This window comes from Nycticebus coucang, chromosome 24 (assembly GCF_027406575.1).
Source record: "Nycticebus coucang isolate mNycCou1 chromosome 24, mNycCou1.pri, whole genome shotgun sequence".
Classification (NCBI taxonomy): domain Eukaryota; kingdom Metazoa; phylum Chordata; class Mammalia; order Primates; family Lorisidae; genus Nycticebus; species Nycticebus coucang.
The window spans coordinates 26,205,229-26,228,046 of record NC_069803.1 but is presented as its reverse complement, the minus strand read 5'-3'; the positions used below and the strand labels follow the sequence as shown (position 1 = coordinate 26,228,046).

Here is a 22,818-nt window from a genome sequence, read left to right as displayed (position 1 = left end):
CGCCGATTTTAAGACAGACTGGGTTTGCCTCCCAGCAAAGCCACCTGCCAGCTGTATAAACTTAAGACAAATTACTTGAACTATCCGAGCTTCAGTTCTTCCTACCCTCTCTGTAGTTTTGTCCTTTGGGGCTGCTTTTTCCTTTATTATGGTAAAATTTACATGTCATTAAATTTACCATTTTCATCATTGTAAGTGTACAATGGAATTAAGTAGATTTGCAATGTTGTACAACTATTTCACGATCCCAAACACTCTGTCCCCATTCAACAATAACTCTTGCTTCTCCTGCACCCTAACCCCCCATAACCACTGTTCCTCTCTCTGTCTCTGTGAATGTGACTATTTTGCAGACCTCATGCAAAGAAATCATATAATCTTGGTGCGTTTGTGAATGGCTTATTTCATCCACTATTCATGAATATCCTCGAGGTTCATCCTGCTGTAGCATGTATCAGGGTTTCATTCCTATTTGTGGCTGAATAACATGCACCATATGTATACACCACGTTCTGTCTCAGCGCCAAAGCGAATCTGTACTGAGTGTTCTCTATAATGCTCTGGGAGTTAGGAGGTTTTTGCTCTGTTTTTTAAGAATAGGAAATATTCCTGATAGTAAATCTATGGGTCTAGGTGATGACCCATCTCATCCTTTTAGGTGGTTTCATCAGGCTTGAGGATTTCAGGCACGTGCGTGCTCTGATCAGGGCTCACCTGACCCCTCCAGGAGGCCCCTGTGTAGACACCTGAAGCGCTCTCTCTGTTTGGCTGTCTTCTCTCTGGCTCTCTGCGCTGTGAACTCTAACCACTTCTGCTCACTGTACTCCCAGCTCGTGTCTGCAGCCCAGGGAGTCTGTCACATTCTGCCTGTTATCCCCCTGCCTGTACATTGGATGGAAACTCCCCAGGTGGTGAGCCAGGCCAACTGGTGGCCTCTCCTCCTGTGTCCCATATCTCAGGATCTTTGTGCTTCCTTGCCTGCCTTGAAAATCAAGATTTCACTTATTTTGGCCAGTTTGTTTCTTTGTGATCAAATCTCACTCTGTCACACTAGCTAGAGTGCCATGGCATCATCATAGCTCACAGCAACCTCAAATTTCTCGGTTCAAGTGATCCTCTTGCCTCAGCCTCCCAAGTAGCTGGGACTACAGGTGCCCACCAAACCCAGGCTGTTTTAAAATTAGCATGGCTAATTTTTCTATTTTTAGTAAAGATGGGTTCTCATTCTTGCTCAGGCTGGTCTCGAACTCCTGAGCTCAAGGAATCCACCTGCCTCGGGCTCCCCCCCCCAAATGCTAGGATTACAGGAGCCAACCACTGCCCTTGGCCTAGTTTTTAAAGTTTCTTTCACGTGGGAATATATAACCAGTTCTTACACTCCATCTAGGCCAGAAGTTAAAGAGGCCCTGGATAGCTCTACATGGTGGTTTCTGGAAGTATTGACATCTGGAAATGACCAATGCTTTCTTGGCAGAAAAGAGAACAGAGATCTCAGGAAACCAACACTGATTTGGAAATGTGTGGGCTCTGCTGAAGAAGAAACAAGAAAAGACACAAAAAGAGCCAGGAGGAAAATGTGGCCTAGAATAGGACACAAAGAAGGAAGGAAAATAGGATGGTGCCTATGGCTCAAAGGAGTAGGGCACTGGCCCCATATGCCGGAGGTGGGTTCAAACCCAGCCCTGGCCAAAAACTACAAAAAAAAAAAAAGGAAGGAAAATATTAATAATTTTGCATTCAGTTTTATAGATAAGATGTGGTGAAATTGTGTTGGTTTGTGACAAATTAAAAACATGTATACACACACAATATATGGGTAATTAATTTTTGTAAGAATTTTGAAAGGGTATATAAAATAATGCCTTGAAAATACTCTGGAGGGGGCGGCGCCTGTGGCTCAGTGAGTAGGGCGCCGGCCCCATATGCCGAGGGTGGTGGGTTCAAACCCAGCCCGGCCAAACTGCAACAAAAAAATAGCCAGGCATTGTGGCGGGCGCCTGTAGTCCCAGCTGCTCGGGAGGCTGAGGCAAGAGAATCGCATAAGCCCAAGAGTTGGAGGTTGCTGTGAGCTGTGTGATGCCACGGCACTCTACCCGAGGGCGGTACAGGGAGACTCTGTCTCTACAAAAAAAAAAAAAAAAAAAAATTATCTTGGGCAGTGCCTGTGGCTCAGCGGGTAGGGCGCCGGTCCCATATGCCGGAGGTGGCGGGTTCAAACCCAGCCCCGGCCAAATTAAAAAAAAAAAAAAAAAAAAGAAAATACTCTGGAGGAGGGTAAAGGGACCTAGATGCATGAATGCATCGTGATTTTTGTCAAGATCTGATATTGGGAGACGGCTGGTGCAGACAAGATGGCAGGCAGGTGGCACTCGTAGCTGTGAGGGTCTTGCCGAGCCTTCAAGGAGCATGGCCTCTGCTCGGGGCAGGAGGGACACAGGGAGGGCTGACAAAGACCAAACACCAGGGCTTATAAAGTTCTACAGTTCAAGTGACTTGTTGCGTTGAAATGACTCGTGCGATTCACTGTGGCAGCTAAGCCTGTACTAGGGTTCCACACACCCATCTTCATCCTGAGAACCTCCTTCCCACCTCACAGAACCACCCAGCCAAGCTGCTCTGTGCACGGGGGATGGGGTGAGCTCAGAGAGGATGAAGGTGAAGCTCCCCGACAACCATGTCCTTGCTGGATACCGGCTATTTGCGCCTTTATCTTGCGACTCCGAGAACCCCAGGCACCCTTCATTGAACCCAAGTGGACACCAGGTCAGGGAGGAGAGAACTGACAGTCTTGCTGCTCACAGCAATTTAGGATCAGTCCCTCCTCAGCCAAGACCAGACGACAGTGGCCTTGACAGTGAGGCCAGCTATTCCTGATGGTCACTTTTCTTGATTTTTCCTCTCCTTGCAAACATTTCCCTCAGCTTCTGAAGAAGCCTTGAAGTCTGAGCCCTTGGGTGAATCTGCCCCAGTCCAGGGGAAGGAAACCTGTCCACTTGCTGGTGGTATTCTGCGCCCTCTGCTGGACACCCACATTTTGTTACTTATTTCCAGCCAGAATGTGGTGGAGGACTGCTCCACCTGTCGGGAGAAGAGAAAGGGGCAAGCTGGCTGCTGGGAGGGGTCGTGGTGTCCTGCCTATGGGCTCTCAGCTCCATCTCCCACTCTGTGACCAGTTTTCTTACCCACTTTCCCCCACTCTGACATCCTCCCATTAGTCCCACTGCGTCTCTGTGGCCCACTGTCAGCCTCCTTAGCTGGGCTCTGGGCCCCACTGGGGCCCCACAGCAGGCACTTCAACCTCCCTACTAGTTCCCTCAGTTTCCTCCTGCTGTGCCCTTAAATCAACCCCACCACAGCAGCACCACCACCACCCTGTCTTAGTCCGGAGCACCACCTGCAAAGGACAGGGACAGCCCATCACAGTTAAGAGCCTTGTGACCATCACTGGACTGCTCATCCTGGTGGCTCCCATCATGTGGGATGAAAACTCATGACCCAACCCCAATGCCTGGCCCTTCTCCAGGCCACAGCCAAATTCCACCAAGTGCCACCATGCAAAAGGGATGGGGAAGTCCAGACGGTCACACCTGTCTTCTTTCTTCTCCCCACTGTCACCCAGGTGTTGTCCCTGAGCATCCATCCCCCTCTGTGCTTGCTCATTTGCCAAATCCCCTTTCCCAAGCACCACAGATGAGCTCATCAATACACTCACTCATATGGTTCAATAAACTCTCATCTTCACTGGGCATTCTCTCTTACCCCCTCGCCTTAAGACAATCCCCAATCCTCCTTTCTAAGACAAAAGTGTTGCTAGACTTCCTGAGTAGGGCTTCCACTGCCTCTCACTCTCCACATTCTTCAAGAGCGGCGAAGCTGCCTCAATATCACCTCGGAGCCCTTTCCTCTACGGATGCTCGGCTGTTATCTCCTAATCCCAGGGCACCACTTCTCACTCACCCAGCACTTGGCTGTACACTGCTGTCTTCAGTAGGTGTTTCTTCAATGCCCATGTGGACGACTCTTCCAGTTTCCTGGTGTTTCAGTTTTGTGATACATTCCGTGTACTCCCTCAGCTGGCCACTCCTGGGACATTTTCTCCACCTGGATGCTCTGTTTGCTATAATCCCTGATGTAGATACCTTGCTCTCTGAAAACCCTCCCGTCCTTCTGGGTGCCTTGTTTTAACACCCCACTACTTCGGTGCCTGAGTAGCGCCAGGATGCCCCATCCATGGCCCTTCTTCCTGGTCACCAGCTTCTTCCTGCCTTCCTTTTCCGCCCTACTTGGACTTCATGGGATAGCAGTTCATTCGTTCTGTCCCCAATAGTCTAACCTTGCCCCTGTGTCCTCCCCGTTGTATCTTCTTTGTCAAACTGTGATCATAGATGATCCCAAACGTCGCCCTCTCTAGCTTGGGCACCAGCCACAGAGCTCTGTTACAGAAAACAGCAGAACTTAGCCGGTTGTTAATCATAATAAAAGCCTGGTCACTGACTTCACTGAACACAGCACCCTGAACACCTCTCAGGAATCCTGCTGCGTTCTTTTTCCCCAGACACTGCTGTTCCACTTTCTAGATCTTGAGTCTCTGTCCCTCTTTTCCCTGTGATCCTCTCAGGAGATGTCCTTACCTCTCACTTCACGTGGAAAATGTAGAAACTTATTCCATATCCCTCTACCAGATGAATACGACTCTTCCACACAACACCCACCCAGCCTGTCCAATCTCGCCTTTTCCCCAAGTCTGCCCTTCCTTCCATGCCAGGGGCTCTTGCCTTCTAAGAAAACTTTCCTATCTATACCTTCAGTCTCTCTACTGGCAACACCGGCTACTTCTATCAAGACTTAAACATCTTTAAAGATTTTTGTAAAGCCCTCCCCTGACTCTGAATTTCCATTCTGATCCCACTCTATTTTTCTTCTCCTCTTCAGAGCCAGTTTTCTTGCATAAAGTGTCTAAATCCACTGGCTCCATTTTATCACTTCCCACTTACTACTCGAATTCAGAATAGACCCTAAAATGACCTCCCTGTTACTCAACCTAAGTGATGCTTTCCAGCTTTATCTTGACCAACCTTGTAGGGGTGATTGGTGCCATTGACCCCTCCCTTCTCGTATGGATTTTCATCTCTCTGGTCTTACTTTCTTCCCATCTCTCTGATGATTAATCAGTGTTCTCTGCCAGCCCTTTCTCTCTAGTGGACTTGGTGCTTAGAATCCCTCACATGACAGCTCTGTCACATCAGCCCATCTGTTCCACGACCCTCTACATCGTCTTCCTAGGCAATCTCTGCTTCTACGGTTCACCTTCCATCTACGTGCTAACAACTCCCAAGTGGTCACGATGAGATAATGGCCTCTCTCCCAACGTCAAACCCATGTATCCAACTGTTTCTCCAGCCTCACTTGTGTATTTTACACCACCTCAAACACACGTAAAATAAGTAACTCACAAACTGCCTTCCCTCACACATCTGTTTCAACTTTAGTGTTTCATAAAATGGAAACCACCAGCCATTTAGTTGCTCCAAGAATCTAGTGATCCTCTCCAATTCCTAGTTATCCTTGACTCACTCTGTATCAGCTATGTCCAAGTCTATTAATTCCACCTCTTCAGTAGCTCTCAAATCTTGCAGTCTTCCCTCCGTCCCTGCACGATCGCCCTTGGGGGTTTTTTCATTCATAAATGCCCTTCTCTGTGGGTTTGCTTGGCAGACAGAAGGACAGTGTGGTGTATATAATCACACCTCCACTCTTTAGCTGACCATTTGTGGAGAGCTGGATTCCACAGATCTTGGGTGCCTGGGAGCAACTCCTACACTACTATAGTACAGAATGGATCCGATTTGGTCTCAGCCCAGAGAAGAAGGCAGACTTGGGAACAGATAATTGTGATCAGTGTTGTTGACAGTTATCAACCACAGTGTTACATAAGCAGGAGAATGTAGCTAATGGGGGAAATTAGAAAGACTTCCCAAGGAATTAACACGTCTTTGCAAAATGGAATAAAGAAAAAAAAAATGGGGACGCTGCTTCTGCGGTGACCCCCAGCCCGGTCCATATGATCTCAGGCCCAGTTCATCTTCAAGGTCAACCCAACCCTTGAACTTAAGCTTTTTATGTAAAGTATATGAGGCCCCAGGTGATTCTTATCCTGATGTTCATTCCCTGCTGACCTGAGTCACTGTCAGCTTTTAGCGACTCTTATGTAAATCTGATCTGGGGCTGCTTACTAAAATGTGGTGCTTGCAAAGGCTGATGCCATTGGAATTTTTACCACCCTTCCTCTACCTCATTCCCAGGCCTCCGTCTTTTCCACCCACCTGGCCCTGCCCTGCAGTTCCCAGACATTCCTCAATGGGGACCCTGTCCTTCAGGTCCTTACTTAGAAAAATAATCCTTTCCTGGGTGGCGCCTGTAGCTCAAGGAGTAGGGTGCCGGTCCCATATGCCGGAGGTGCTGGGTTCAAACCCAGCCCCGGCCAAAAACCACAAAAAAAAAAAAAGAAAAATAATCCTTTCCCAAATTGCCTTTAATTGCTTAACTCCACTTTCAAAAGGGGTTCTGAATGCTCATGCCTTTTTCTTCCTGGATGACAGGAGGAAGACCTACTGATGGTTGACGAAATATTTGCCCAGCAGTTTGGAACATAACCTGTGGAAAACGTAGCTTTGGGAGGGTGCAGTCTGTCCGTTAGGTGGCAGCAGTGGGCGGGCTGCGTGCAAGCAAGTTCCTGCGCCCCGGAATCCTGCTGGGAACAGAACGCAGCGCCCCTGGCTTCCTAACAAGCACCCAGCCAACTGTGGCTGGATGTGGAACTTGCCTTCTGTCCATGAGGAGGCCAATGATGACTCCGAGTTTATAGAGTTTTTAATACAAAGAGGAGTGTTGATTTAGCAAGAGTCACTAAAAAGTTCATTACTAAGGGCCAAAGTAGTCTCAGATCCCCCCTCTAACCAGGATGATCTTTCCAATGATTCTTGGAGGGAGGAGGTAACACTTTCCTCCTCTTTGTAAGCATCCGATGTTACTCACAGCAATCCCAGGCAAAGAAAGTACAAAAAAATAACAGAACCCCTTGACAGGAACAGTAAGAAAAGTCCCGTGGGCTCCCGCTGTGTTCCTCCTTTCCTGCCTGGGGATGACACCCCTTCTCCTCGCTCTCCTTTCTCTCCTACTCTCTTTCCTTCTAAGAAGACCAAGTTCAGTTTATACTTCCATATCCTAATCTTGGCCTAGAGAAAATCTTTTCTCAACCTGCGAGGAGTTGAGAACCTACTGAGCTTCCCACCCTAACAGGCAGAACCTGGACACAGGGGCTGCTGTGTCCACAGGCGTGGGTGGGCAGGAGGCCGTCTCAGTGTGGGGTGAAGCCAGGGTGGAAAAAAGAGGAGGATAAGGCTGTGGCCCTGGGGTCCCCACTTTACCTCTCGTCCAAAGTCCCATAAATGTTACGGGAGACTTTGTGTCCCCCTCTCCTGGACAGATGCCATTTCACTGGGTGACAGAGCTCTGCCCTTGGCAGGCAAGGTTAAGTGCCAGCCCCAGACTCTCAGCACTATGGTGGTTACCCGAAGATCCAGGACTTGCCCTTAGGGCCAAGAAGCAGGATTTGATGTATTTCTTCTGAAGGACTAATTATTTTTATCTTCTGTCAACATAAATGTTGAAACTGGCCCTATTTCTCTTTAATGTATTTATTACTGAAACACTCAGCCCTCCCCTGCAAGCTTTCAGCCTTCCAGCAGGCATTCTGCACTAACCCCCTCGGGCCTGATCTCATTTTTTCCTACTCTGATTTTCCCTTCACCCCCCACACTCTTTGTTTATAAAACCTGGATGTTATGTATGTAGTTTTGCAATCACTTCATACCCTGTTAGGTACAGAAGAGAAGGAAGGGAAAGAGGAAGGATGGAAAAAGAGAAAAAACAAACAAAGACTTCACGAACTGTAAGCTGGACCTGGGGCATCCACAGCGCTCAAGCTCCTTGTTCAGTTTTCAGAACCAGTAATGTCAGCGCCACCTATAGGGGAGCTGGGAACCACGCATTAGGCCTCACTGGGGCGGGAGCGGCCCCTTCCCTGGAGCATTCTCGGCAGTGGGTTGAGCATGGAACCCCAAGCCTTTGTGTCCCATTTCTCTGAAGCCCCTCCACTGAGGTATGGATCCTAATCAACTCACCTCAGCCTCATCTTTCATGCCCCGGTACCTGAGGATTTCCCAGGGTTAACACTCTGGAAGGAAGCCGAGAGTCCAGAGGAGTCACCCACATGAACCTACACACTCCCACCTCACTCCCAGTTTCAAACTTAGGTTTGCAGGTTGCTCCAGAGGCTGGGTGGCTCTCCAGGATGGGTCCCATGGATTCTGACACTCAGCTTGCCACGCACCTGCAGGCCGCAGCCTTGCTGGGAATTAGACCCCATCCTATGGCCAAGACAGAGCCACCTGCTCATGGAGCTAAAAATTCCTGAACTGGTACAGTTGCCAAACCGAAGCCGACAGCTCCACAAATCCTTCCAGAGAGGGAGTTTTTTTTTTTGTTTGTTTGTTTTTTTTAATTTTTTTTTGTAGAGACAGAGTCTCACTGTACCGCCCTCGGGTAGAGTGCCGTGGCGTCACACGGCTCACAGCAACCTCTAACTCTTGGGCTTATGCGATTCTCTTGCCTCAGCCTCCCGTGCAGCTGGGACTACAGGCGCCCGCCACAACGCCCGGCTATTTTTTTGTTGCAATTTGGCCGGGGCTGGGTTTGAACCCGCCACCCTCGGCATATGGGGCCGGCGCCCTACTCACTGAGCCACAGGCGCCGCCCCAGAGAGGGAGTTTTGTTGGAGGCCCAAGCCAGGCAGCCACCTCCAGAACACCTCAATACAGACACAGCCCTGAAACAACCACATTTTGCTTTATTAGGCGTTCCATGGTAATATAACACAGAGCTTTTAAGGAATAATAAACACGAGACTTGTTTTTTACCATAATTATTTTGCCATTAAGACAGTGGTTACAAAAAAAAAAAAAAAAAGTACTCTTCTGGCTACACACTTTATCAGCTTTAGAACTGAAAGTTCCTCCACTCTTGGGTCACAATCACAATTTCAAGGATTAAAAACCATCTATTCTTAAATCCTACACTGTTTTAGAGCATCAAGTCACTGCAGTTATTCAGTTCTGAGACACTGTCGATTTATTTTAGCATTTTACATATGACATTCATTTAACAGACACACAAAGCAAGCCAACAGGTAAACATGCTTACACAGCCTGCAGAAATCTTCAGGTTTTAAATTGTTTTTGAAGAAAACAATCAAAACGACCAAAATGACCATGACCTTGAACAGGACAAGCGGGAAGACTCAAGTGAATACTAAAGAGCTGCAAGTGTTCCTTAGAATTGAAACAAAATTATGTTTCCAACTTGTTCAAATTTCCTGTAAGTGCAGGTGAGAAAAAAAAAAAGCAAATATATTAAGTCAACCAATTTTTAAAAAGTGCAATTTACCTTTAAAATAACAAATAAACAAGAACAACAAAAACCCAAACCCCCAACCATAACCCCAAAGGCAAAATGTGTGAAGAGAGGAGGGAAAATGATGTCATGACCTACTTTGTTGATGTTGTGCTTTACAAAAGCAGATTTGGTTTTAGAAAAGTCTGCAAACGTAACATTGCTTAAGAGAAACTGTAAACACATTTGGAATAAAACGTGACACAAGTTAGAAAGGACAGGGACAGGCACAAAGAGCCAGCTGGTCAGCAAGACAAGGCGAGGACAAGATGGAGACGTGAGGCCACCTGTGGTCTCTAGGGAGCCACGTGTTTCATTTTTAAGGTTTTCTCCTCCTAACAGCTCTGACGTGATGTGTCATTCACAAACCAGATTTGTTTTCCCTCTTAACAAGTAAAATGGACTTTAAGTCCAATTTCCCAGTGGTTTTCTGCCTGCATAGGGCCTCCCTATATTGCATTAATCTCTTGAAATAATTGAATGAGAAAAAAATAATAGATTTTTTTTTCCCCAAAGGTGAGAAGCCCCAGTGTGTTCTGGAATCCCCCAAAGATAAGCAGGTGCTTCGGTCAGATTCCCACCAGCTTAGCACTGCTGAGCTCTTGGCTGCCTTTGGTTGGCTCACTTGGGCTAATGGGGCTTGATGTACAGGTTTGACTGTGTCTTTAGCCAGCCAGCACCACACAGAAGAGAAACTCCCCTGTTCCTCAGCCTCAGACTTCTTTGACTTCTCAGCACTGTTTTGGGTTCCATGCCGGGCCTATGGTGATACCGTGGGTGACACGGCTTAGTGCCCGTTCCTGCACTTAGTCCGTCCACCTCTAACACACATCTGGAGATGGGGTGGGTAGCACCAGTCTTACACAGGCTAGGACAACACATGACTATGGTTGCAACAGCAACACTCAAATGCCTCAGGTGGGTCCTATGGCCACAGCAAAATGGCAGACCTGGCAATCTGAAAAGACAACAGAGGAAGGTGGGAAAAAACACTGTCTTGGAGACCAGGGCTGGAGAAGACACAGAGAGAGACAGACCCTTGAAAATATTCATGAGCTAAAGAAAAAGAGAGAAAGAGCAGAAAATGGTGAAGAGATTTCACCTCAAAAGATTTAATCTGCAACAAAATCTAGGACAAAAAAGCAAGCCTGCCCTTTATCAACAGTTGACCCAGAAGACTATGGAATGGCTATTATGTGGACATTTTGGAGCCTCTCAGGATGGACGTGAGCTTGCCAACCATCCTGAATCAGCTTGACAGTTACATAATTGCATCATTAGGATGTCCAGTTCAAACCCCATGTATTAATAATGAATTAGATTTTCCGATTTAGTATTAAAAAAAACTCTCCCCTACCCCCAACCCCTCCCCAGCCCCACGAAGAAAACTCTTTTAAAAATTTAAAAAGAAAAGAAAAAGGCAGCTCTGGGCAATTCACTTTATCTTCCCCACCCATGAGAAGGAAGAAACTAACGAGCACTACAGAGGCTCGAGATGAAGAACACCCTCGTGATTTTCTTTGTTTTGCATGTCTGAGTGTTGGATGCAGTTTCGTGTATGAGCTTGGTGGACAGACTTGGGTGTGATATTCATAGATGTGTAGGGAAGTGGCTGAGCAAAATCAGTAACTCTCGGTGAGAGACGGAGTGCGGGGCCCAAAGAGGGGGTCCCCGTGAACTGGTTGCCCCACAGTAACTATCACAGGCTCTTAAAAAAAAAAAAAAAAAGGAAGGAAGTCTCAGAATGTCCTCAGATGTCCCATCCCCCATCCCCAAGTGCAGGGTGAGGCAGGAAGCTCTAGCCCAGGCTGGTGATGTTGGCACGGCCACCAGGGGGAGCCACGATGCGCTGGGTGGTGCGGCGGGGGATGTTGTCATCGATCTGAGCACCTGCAGAGAGAGAGGGGAGGACAGAGGGTAAGGGACTGGCATGCCAGTGTCACAAGAGTTCCGGCTTCAAGTCATAATCACACAGCTTGGGAGAAAACATGCCAGCCACAATTTCTGCCCTTCTCTCTAAACCTCACAGGAAATTTAAACTACAGAAAGGAGATGGATCCAAGGTAGCCAAACAATCAGACTATACCCGTGGAAGCCAACTGAATCTATACTAAAGAAACTTAATATATTAAGAGACTATATAGAAAACACCCCTCCAGCCCGGACACCACGTGTTCAGGGTTCCCACGTGGCTTTTCTTTAGGCCCCTCCCCTCCTCTCTGGTGTTCTATTTCCTTAACTCTACCCAGATAATCACAAGAAGGGGTAACAACGGTACCTTATATCCAAATGGTGAGACCAGATAGCACAGACAGGATCGAGCCCATCTTAGGGCAAAACTAAAGTTCATCATTTTTTTAATTTTTGAAAATTAGTCATTCATGTATGACACATATGGTCTAACTTCCTAAAAACAAAAAATTGTGTGATTAACTATTTCTTTAACATACCATAGGAATCCAGATAGCTATCTGTCTCTGGAAGTGGGACATTCCAGTCCTGGGCCAGATGGTATGTGGGAAGAAAACTCTACCACGAGGGCCCTTTCCTGTCACCAAGCGGACATTACACATTTTTTTTATATGAGATTTTTACAGACCTGCCCAACGAGACAAGGAGAGCTTTATTTTTTTATTTTATTTTATTTTTTGCAGTTTTGGCTGGGGCTGGGCTCCAACCTGCCACCCCTGGTATATGGGGCCGGCACCCTACTCCTTAGCCACAGGCACCGCCCGACATTACACATTTTATCCAGGCAAATAGCTCACAGTTTTCAGATGGAAAGTGCCAAGCACTTCACACAAGTATGAACTCATTCAGTCCTCACAAACAACCCCACGAGGGAGCTACTACTATGAAATATTATCCATTCCACAGGCGAGGAGACTGAGGCACAGCTCGTGCTGAGCTCCCAAGTTGGGCTGTTCAAACTCCAGACTCTACACGCTGAACTACTACAATACCCTGAAGGGGAGAAAAGAAGTGCAGAAATAGCACTGCGTCCACCCAATGGACATAAACTGAAAAAATGTCCTCTTAATATATTAGGCATTACACATAGTGGGGGCCTCATAGCGTTATATGTGATATAAACTACTATCAAGATTCTGGGCTGGGGGGAGGGGACAGGTCAATTCACACCTATCAGGTCCAAGGCACACTATCTGGGAGAAGACATACGTTTAACTTTGACTCAATCTGTACAAAAAGTATGTAAATAAAATATGTACCCCCTAATATTATGAAATTAAAAATATATATATTCTGAAACCTAACTGGTCATTTCCTATGAAAACACATCTCTGCAATATCAGTACACTGTATTTCCCACTTTGGGAAGATTGAGAATATTGCTCACTTCCACCTCTGACCCCTTTTTTAAATGTAGCCACAGGCTGGCCAGCGTCAGTGAGCTGGCCCCGTGGAACTGGGCCCTCGCCAAGCCGCGAGCTCACCAGACAAGCTGAATCCAGACTGGTGCAGGTTCCGTACAGGTGGGGCCTGCTGCTTGGCAGGAGACGTCTTGGCTGAGGAGGCTGGAGTGACTGTCTTGGGCGTCACAGACACCTCACACACAGGTCCGTCGTACAGGCCACGAGGAACTCCTCTCAGCTCTGCCAGCTGCAAAACACAAGAGCTGCCAGACTCAGGCCACAGTCATAGAGGACACCTCCCAAGAAGCCCTCCTAAAGAGGAAGAACCCAGGGCCAGGACAGGCCTGTGAGATTATGGACAGGTACAATGGGGTCAGATGGTGTGGGGCTCCAGGCCAAAGCTCCCCACAAGATGGGTCACTGGTAACTAGTTATCCTACAAAAACTGACATTTCTTACCATTTTTCTTCAAAGGAACTTTATCTTTAAACCCTGTAAGACTCCCCTAAACACACCACGAGGAGAATCTGGTATCAGGTTTAAGATCTGGTCCCAAACTTACTTTCTAATCTCCCTTTAATTTCCTTATAGCTCCATCCCTTCCCTGCCATACAGTCCCCATATCAGGGATGTGGGCTGTTCACCACACCCTGAATAATTTTTATATTTTCCATGCTTGTGACATTCTCTCTACCCAGTTCCTCGTCTCCCTTCTTTGACTTGACAAACTCCTACTTAATCTTCAAAACCCAACTCAAAATCCCCTATCCCCCATGGCACTTCCCTCACTAATCTGCAGCAATGGTTCCATCCTCTGGACCCTAACCCAATGTTCCTCATCATAACACTTTGCTCAGGCTGGCTGTGGACACCCCTGACTCCTCCTCCTCCAGTATTTTAAGTTCTAGGCATAAAAAGATTAGATTCCCCTTATCCCTGTAATCCTCTGTATTCATCTCGATATTCTGATTCAAAGTGCTTAATAAATGTTTGTGGCATTGAACTTAATCCATGATTTAGAAAACAATTCATAGGAACAAAACCACTCACCCTGCTCCTTGCCTTGATACGCTTGTAAACAAAATCAGGGAAGGGTTTCCGGGGGATGTAGCGCCCAGAGCCTTCAGTGACATGCAGGGTGCCATCCTCCAGGACAATCTTCCCCTGGCTGATGACCACCAGCGGAGAGCCACGGCACTCCATGCCTTCAAAGATGTTGTACTCAAGAGACTGGAGAAAGAGAGCACAGTAAACTCAAAAGCGGCCCTGTCACCTGGCTGGACCTCAACAGCCTGGACGCACCCACTGCCCCAACCTCCTGTAGACAAAAGAGAGGCCCAGAAGACACGGGTTCCTATCCTGGCCAGCCACCCCAGCAGGCGCTGAATCTCTGGGTCTTAACATGGAATAACATTTTCTACCTTTCCAATTTCAGAAGAAAAATAATTGAACAGAATAATTGCATGCAAAGTGTGTATAAATGCTATGCAAATATAAATAAAAAGATCCCTCCCATTAGAAGGGATAATGTTCCCACCAATTCTAACTCCATGCAGGTTGAATTCCAAAAGCCTTCTCTGACCAAGTTCTAAATTTACCCTTGAAATGGACCATCCACAGTAGGTTCTCCCTCTGACTTGCCTGGTTTTTCAAGGTGTTGGCAGTGTGGCTAAACCAAAGTTGCTAAATGCAAGAAACTGGGGTATCTGAAGAGGGATGCCTCTTTTAAAATGTCTGAGGGTTGGTTAATTTCCAGAACAATGCAGCTATCCTTTTGGTTTCAAATATTCCCTGGTGAAACAGGAACAGATCCAAATGCCCTCTTGGGAAATAGATAGGTTCCCTATGTAAGTTTCAGCTTGGAGGAATAAGGCAACAGAAGAGTGGGCATCGTATCCTGATATTAAACCCCCTCCGTGTGAGAGTCTTGCAGCCGTGGTCACCCGGATCCCGAGTACCTCCCGCTTCTCCCTGCCTATTCCATTCCCAACACCAGTGACTGGAGGCTGAGCCCAGGGCTTGAGGATTCACAGGCGGCTCCAGCCATGGAAAGCAGCTTGGGCTTCTGGTACAATCAAGAGTAGATTCTCAGCACTCAGAGAGCTGGCTCTGAGCAGAGCTGTGCCCCGAGGGTCAGGAAGACCTCTGCTTAGTGCAGTGGGGGGCAGCACCCAGCGGCCAGCCAGCTTGTCAGCACCTACTCAGCATGGAAATGCCATCATGCCTACCATCCAGCCTCAAGCGAAAACAGCAGTGAGAGCTGTCAGCACACCGCTCCACTGTAATGTGGGAACTACCAAAGGGGCAAAGCGGAGGGCCGCTGGGGGCAGGGAAGAGGGAGGGCTCTAGCACGGATTCCCGACACAGCGGGGATGGAGCACCCAAATCTTACATTTTTCCCTCCCAGCACCCACAGCCAAAGCTGAGGCACTCAAGGTTTCCTGCTGTTCCTTTCTGCACGGAGATTCCCTTCCCACTGGCTCTTGGTGGCCACCACATTTTTATGGGAATCTCCCAGAGACTCCCCATCTTGGCTGTAGTTTCTTTCACAGCAGTATATGATCTAAGGGCAGATCTATCTTAAAACCGAAGGCGTCTCAGGTATGATAAAATCCAGAAGCTCGGTGACTCTGGGCGGATCACTTTACTCTGGTCTCAGAGTTTTGGTTTCTTCATCTTCCACCCTCCTGAGGCTTGTGTGAAGATGACATTAGAAAAAGTGTCATCTCTCATCATTTCTGCAATACCCTTTGGAAGGGTGTGAGGTATCCTATAAGGCCTGGCTAGAGCCCCGTCTCTTCTACATTACTCCATGGCTATGCTCTGACAACCTCCTCTTGTGCCCTACAGGGCAGAGCAATGGGCATGACCTTGGCCATAGAGCCTTCTGCCCTGGGTTCACATCCCAGGTCTACAATTCACCAGCTGGGTGTCCCTGGACGAGTCCCTTCCACTCCTCTGAGCCTCCATTTTCTCATCTCTAAGAAGGTAAGTAGGGCCCACTTGGCAGGACTGATGCTAGGATCAAACGAAATAAAACAAACAGAAGCTTCTAGCACGCTACTTGGCATACAGTGAGCATTTAGAAAATGGTCATTCAGTCACTGTCTGGATTCTAATGCACTTTGACAACAAGGTTGCAAGGCCTCCGTGTCCGAGACCGCACGCGGTGCACAAACTCGGCCGAGCTGCCCGTGAACACACACCCAGAAGAGCTGCGGGGCTTTTGAGTGATTTAAAATTGAGAAGTCCAAGGGTCAGGTCACAGCTCAGGGTACTCCGAGTCTGCCCTCCATCAGACCAAGAGGTGAGAAGCTTGGTGCTCACCATGTAGAAACATTTTTAACCTACATCTACACGGACTCCTAAGATGACTCATCTGTCTGGATGCCTGCAAAATCCAACAGAGGCTTAGCAGCAAGGCTGTCAATAATAGTTAGCTAGATGCTCCAAATTACAGCCAATTAGCAGGAAACACCGCATTACATGGGGAAAGTCTCCTATTCGCATCTTCCCAGGTGACTCACACACAGGCCTGCTTAGTGCTGGCTCTTTGAAACAAGTGAGGATGGAAAGCAGGACTTTGAAAGCCAACACTTCTTACGTGGGTCACCCAGAGTTAAAGGCAGGGCAGGTTTGGGTGGAAATGTCTAGAAGGCAAAATCTCCCTTCTCAAACCTTCTCATCCTCTCTTGTTCTAGTCTAAGAGCTCCAAAGGCAAGGTCCCTGGCTAAAAGTCACATGCATCTCAAATAAGGGGCCTAGTCTGCCCTTACTATTTCCTCTGGGGGAAGGGATGCTGCAAGGAAGGGGAAGTGTTTTCTCATCCAGCCCTGACCAAGTTGCTGCAGGCTGGCAGGGAAGAGCTCTGAACAATTTCAGATTCTAATTCTGGGTCAACCACAAAATCACTATGTAACGTTAGACTGGTCACTTAAGCTCGCTAAGCCTCCATGCATTTATCTATCCAATTGGGATAATACCAGTCCCTTTATTGAGAAGGTCAAATAAAAGAGTAAATGGGAGGGCACCATTAAATGCTTATGAATTAGGTAGGTCAGGGGCATAGGGCCACCAGCCCCATATACTGGAGGTGGTGGGTTCAAACCTGACCCAGCCAAAAATTGCCAAAAAAAAGAATTAGGTAGGTCTGTTGGGCAGGCCAGTCTAAACCCCCAAGGGGTTGTGATCTGAGCTGTGAATAGGAGGCCATGCTGCCAGGCTGAGCCTGCCAGCAGGGAAGGAGACAGAGTCAGCTAGACCCAGGGAAGTGAGCAGCCTTCTGAGAAGCACCCACCTCCTTCCTGGTACCCACAGGTGTCAGCGTAAGCCGACTGGGCCCGAGCTCACTGCAGCCCCAACACCTCTCCAAATGAGAAGACAGTGAAATGGGAAATGCCAGAAGCATGCCCCCGTCACGGGGTCCTGGCATGGAGCGGAGGGGTCACTGCTTGCTGGCGCAGGCTGGAACCATGTTCCCTATGGAGCCAGCCTGCGATTCAGAGCTTCACAAGAATCATCTCTTTATTAAGAATACACCACATGGGTATATGGCACTCTTCCGGGGGGAAGGGCACAACTCGGGCTTTAATTTAAGAAATGTGAACTATATAACCTAATCATATCCTCATATGAATCCGAAATTAAAAAAAAAAATTCACTCCAAGATTCAAATGAGTTCCTGATGCAAAATGCTTCTGCCTGAGGCCCAAGAGCCTCTTTTCCAAGAGCTTCCTAGGCCATGTTCCTTCAATCTTGTCTCTCCACCATTTCATCTGTGAGGAATCCACGTAGTGTCCAAGACCTCTGCTTAAAGCAAACTGACCTCACAGAACCACAGGACCCTTGGGGACCTCGTCTGAACCCTCACTCTCAGCTTAGGCATCTAAGACATCAAGTCTTGTGCCCAGTGTCACATTAACAAGAGAGATAATCCCTAAGCCCCACAGACCAGACCCAGAGGCACGAGAAACCCAAGCCTGCAGCTCCTAAAACTGTGATCGAATGGCTGTGGGTAATTCCTTGTACTCAAAGAATGCAAAGTGGATAATTGCTGTCAGGACAGTAAGAATGACCACCATCCAGGTGTTGTACAGTAAACCTGCTTGAGAGAATAAGGGCTCGAGGGAACAAAAGTGCCCCACGGGCATCTCAAGAGAGAACATTTAACTATTTCCTTTAGTTCTCTTGTACCAAGCTCCCGCCTGACTGGCCCTATACCAAAGTATAAAAGTGGGATGGTCCCTGACTTCTAGAAGCTTCTGGCATCCTGGCACCACTCTGGAGAAGCCCTGGTAATGCTGATGTGAGAACAGTTTTTACTAACCCCACTAAATAAAATGAAACCACTATTCTTTCCTATTCTTCGCAATTTGTAGCACATCCTACAATGTCCATCCCTAGCAAGTGAGTTATTTTTCAGAAGTCCTGGGAGTCTCCCTTTTTCTGCCTCTTTCTGTGACTGGATCAGGTCTGTTACCAAGCCTTACACTGTTGTGCGTCTTGGCAGAGATGGTTTTAACGCTGTCAGGGTCCCAGATGACCAGGTCAGCATCGGATCCCACAGCAATGCGGCCTTTCCGGGGGTACAGATTGAAGACTTTAGCTGCATTGGTGCTGGTCACGGCCACAAACTGGTTCTCATCCATCTTCCCAGTGACCTGAGGGGCAAGGCACACAGACACACAGCAAAAGGAGGTCACAGGGTCGAAGGGCAGAATGTTACCGCATTCTGCAAGGGGAAAAAACTATCGATACATTCGGTAACTTGGATGGCAAGGGCACTACGCCAAGTGGGGAAGAAAGCAATCTCAAAGGTTACATACTGTGTCATTCCATTTCCTAAATTCTCCAAATAACAAAACTGTAGAGATGGAGGACAGACCAGGGCCTAGACGAATTCCCACAGGGACTAGGTAGGGGGAGGGTGGTGGTGATACGGGAGAGCATGAGGGAGGACTCGGTGGCGAGGGACTAGACTGGCCTCTCGATTACGGTGATGGTAACATGAATCCACATGTAACAAGATGACCCGGAGCTACACACAGGCTGCACCACATCAGTGCTCTGCATTCAATATGGCATCACAACTACAAAAGACGTAGCCACAGGGGAAGCTCGCGAAGCCTGCCCGGGACCTCTGCCCTGTCTCTCTCTCCTTCTGTATTATCTTCGCAACAACTACAATTATTTCAAAATGAATACACATTTTTAAATGTGCGGAGGCCACAGTGCCTCTTTAGGAAATGTCATCTGGCCTAACTGGCTAGATCCTTTTCAACAAAACACAGGTGCAGTGCTAGATGAGCTGCAGGTTTCAGCCCAGGGTCAGGCTTCCCATGGTTAGGGTGCGGGTGCCAGTCACATGGCCCCAAGTCCTTTCCTTTCCAGACCCATTCTAAATCCAGTAGAAAACTGACAAATTAGCTGACATTAAAAGGGAGAAGAGAATACAAATGGCCAATAAGCATAGGAAAAAATATTCACTCTTATCAGTAACTCAAAAAATTAAATGTCAAACAATGAGACCAAAAAATCTACCTATCAAGTGAGCAAACTTTGGGGGTTTTGCTGATAACACCCACTTGGTAGAAGAAATTAGAGACTATCCTACATTGCTGGTGGCACATCAAGTAGAGTAATCTTTCTGGAAGAAACTCTGACAAAAGCCTTAATAATAGACACAGCCCTTGACCCAGCCATTTCTAGAAATTTCTCCTACAAACACAAGTAAGGATATGTCCAACAATGTGTTTACAAGGATGTTCATCCCAGTTTAAAAAAAAAAAAAACTCAGAAATAACATAAATGCTCAAAGGATTATAAATAAATGACAGTGTAGCAGTAAGATAGAATCGTCTGCTATTAAAAACCAAGTTTTTCAAATATATTTAAAGATGTGGAAACTTTTTCACGTTATATTGAGTTTCAGAAAAAAAGCTATAAAATAGTAAGTATGCCAGGACACCATTTATACACACATGTGCATTCATGCAGTGGCAAAAAATGGACAGACCTTTGTCAGAATGTTAATCATAATTACAAATGAAACATTGTGATTTTTATTTACTTCCTTATTCTTTGGAAAAGCACGTACATGGGTATATACAGGGTGTCCATAAAGTTCATGTGCAATTTAAAATAGTATCCAACTTAAAATTGCACATGAACTTTAAGGACATTGTGTGTATGTCTGTGTGTGTATGTGTATTTTTTTTTTTTTTTTTTCAGATAGGGTCTCACTGTGTCACCCAAGCTAGAGTGCAATGCCAAAATCATGCAGGCTCGAACTTCTGGGCTCAAGTGATTCTCCCACCTCAGCCGCCCAAGTAGTTGGGACTACAGGCGAACGCCATCACACCTGGCTACTTTTTAAATTTTCTGTAGAGACGGGGTCTTGCTGTGTTGCAAGTTTAAGACAAGGTCTTGAACTCCTGGGCTCAAATGATCCTCCTGTCCAGCCTCCCAAAGCGCTGGGATTACAGTAGAATGCTATTGCCCCTGGGCAGGATGTATTATTTACATAATCTAAAAAATTCACTAAGAAACAAGCAACCTATGCTGTTAACATATTTTAAAACATTCAGATGAAAAATCCCAAGGATCTCCTAAAGGTCAGTATATGTTCAAAGCAAACCCTGCCACAAGACGGTGAGTAGTAATGTTAAATAAATCCAGACAGCCCTAAGTGACGCTTCTTGAAAATGAGTCTATTTCCAAGAGCAGAAAAGGATTCTCTGGATAAGTCACTAGGTTGCTAAGGAAGCTTTTTCCTGACTCATATGTAAAAACTGTGTGTACAGTTTCCATAGATGATAATTATTAAGAACTACGGTGCCTGTGGCTCAAAGGAGTAGGGCGCCAGCCCCATATGCCAGAGGTGGCGGGTTCAAACCCAGCCTCAGCCAAAAACTGCAAAAAAAAGAAAGAAATACATGTAATGTTTAGGAGGAAATGACCTATAATGAGTGGTCTTGGATTTCAAACTTATGAAGTATTGTCACACACGTACCAGCTTCTAGAATGTTCTCAACTGTCACATCAAGGCCTGGAGGAGTCTCCCAGACCTGGGACAAAGAAGCTGGACCCACCCAAGAGCGAGGCCACTGCTCCTTACCACGGCCTTATCCCAGATGATGGACATTCGCTCCTCCGTGCCGTTGGTGCCCTCGGGGATCAGGGTGAAGTTATCCTTCCCCACAGCCTTCTGAGCAGTGTTGAAAGTACAATGGGCACTGCCTGTGACCTGGAGGTCTCCACTAGAAGGAAAGAACATGACACAATGCCGAAGCTTCATTAGGATGCCCTGTGCCTTAAACCTACTTGGTGAGGGATACCCTGGGGGAACCACGCCAACCACAAAGGAGACCTTTGGACATGGCGTATATTTCCAGCAGCTGCCTGTGAAGAGGGCCCAGGTTTCTAACCACACTCCCCTCCCAGAGTGGTCTCAGAGGGGTGATCCCTAGTCTCGGCTAGCAATCCCAGTCTCGTAAATGAGGGTCCACCTGTCGCCAGCCTGCTCTTGGCCACCACACTGTCAGATCCAGGTCAGTTTTTGGCCTGAGGAAAGACCAGGAACACCAAGTTTGAACAAGTCACCAAGACTCACCAGGACAGCAAGGAGTTGAGAAAGTCTGGAGTGGTCGGATCAGGGCTCAAGGGTGGGGAGGTGACGAAGGCGGCGGCCTTGGCCCAGTTCTTGCTCCAGTAGTGGGAGCCGTCGGTGCCCAAGCTGGCTGTGATGGGCTCGCCATACACAACAGTTCCTGACAAATAGAACACGCAAGGCTCAGTTTAAAACAAAGAAGGGAGGAAACCACCCTTCCAGGGAGCCACCACCTGCCCAACTCCCAGGATTCTCACCATCCCGCTGAAGGTTAAAGACGTCAGCCTCATCTCTCAGATGATGCTTGGGGAGACCCACTACCTCAACCAGCTGGTCACCCAGGAATAGCTGCTCCCAAAGATTTCACCTTTGGCCCCTGCTCTTCGAACTTGATGTACCCAAACATCCCGAAGGCTTCCTCTTCCTGCGCTGCTCGTTCCCAACTCTATTTCTTACCCATCTCCGGCCCAGACAGCATCCAAGCACCCAGCGCCACGTGGTCACTTCTATTGGAGTGATCCGCGGTACCCCACACTTAACCCCAAATCCCTCACAGTATCCAGCTCTGACTAAAGGCCTGTGAGAAGAAGCCACACAGGACATCACCAGGTTCAAGTACTTGAGAGCAAATCCACAGCCCTTCAGATCTGCCCAAGAGTCAGGTTAGATCCCTGAGTCACCACCTGGAGGGAGCTGCTGCCCTTGACAGCCACCGGATTCACAGGGACCTTCCCAGAGCGAGAAGCCAACTTTGTACAGTTATGCTTCTGAGAGGTCAGGGTTTCCAGAAGTCCAGCCTAACTTCACGACTACAGCATCCAAGAAAGAATGTCGCCTCCCTGAAACCCAAACCCTTTCCTCGTCTCCTTCCACTCAGGTATAAGCCAGAATTGGGAATCATTTATATCCCCTGATGTCCGTGCTTTAGTGACTTAAATGCCATCTTGCCTTAAATCATGCCCTCGCCACTTCTCCCCAAGTCATTCCAACTGAGTCTTCCAATTCAACTTTAGACTTGTTTTTGAAAATGTTTTCTCCACTTCCACTCACTCTCCAAGACACTTCTAGAGTGACCTTCCAAAACATAATCTTTCCATGCCATTCTCTTCCATGAAATCCTCCAAAAGAACTCTCTGCCTTCAAGGGTGTAAATTTCCTCACTGGAGGATCTAATCTCCTCTTGAACATCATCTACAACTCGACTGGGGGGCTACACCAGCCATGAGAATCGCATCTTCCACTCCCCTAGTTGCCAAGTTTGGCATTTTTTGATGCCCCACTTGATGGAGACATATTGAAGATATTTTATATGTCTGCACATAGTAG

At 47.4% G+C, this 22,818-nt stretch overlaps 1 protein-coding gene across 2 annotated transcripts in view; it reads right to left on the bottom strand.

Annotated features, from left to right (window-relative positions):
• Positions 1–8,888: 8,888 nt before the first annotated feature.
• DPYSL2 (dihydropyrimidinase like 2) overlaps positions 8,889–22,818 on the bottom strand; it is a 103,544-nt gene continuing 89,614 nt past the window's right edge. For both annotated transcript variants that reach the window (XM_053578594.1, XM_053578595.1), the window contains exons 9-14: positions 21,496–21,652; positions 21,001–21,142; positions 18,374–18,544; positions 13,935–14,114; positions 12,966–13,131; positions 8,889–11,400 (exon numbers count right to left, since the gene is read on the bottom strand). In XM_053578594.1, coding sequence (XP_053434569.1) covers positions 11,309–11,400; positions 12,966–13,131; positions 13,935–14,114; positions 18,374–18,544; positions 21,001–21,142; positions 21,496–21,652 — 908 coding nt within the window. In that variant the 3' untranslated portion in view covers positions 8,889–11,308. The remainder of the gene's footprint in view (positions 11,401–12,965; positions 13,132–13,934; positions 14,115–18,373; positions 18,545–21,000; positions 21,143–21,495; positions 21,653–22,818) is intronic.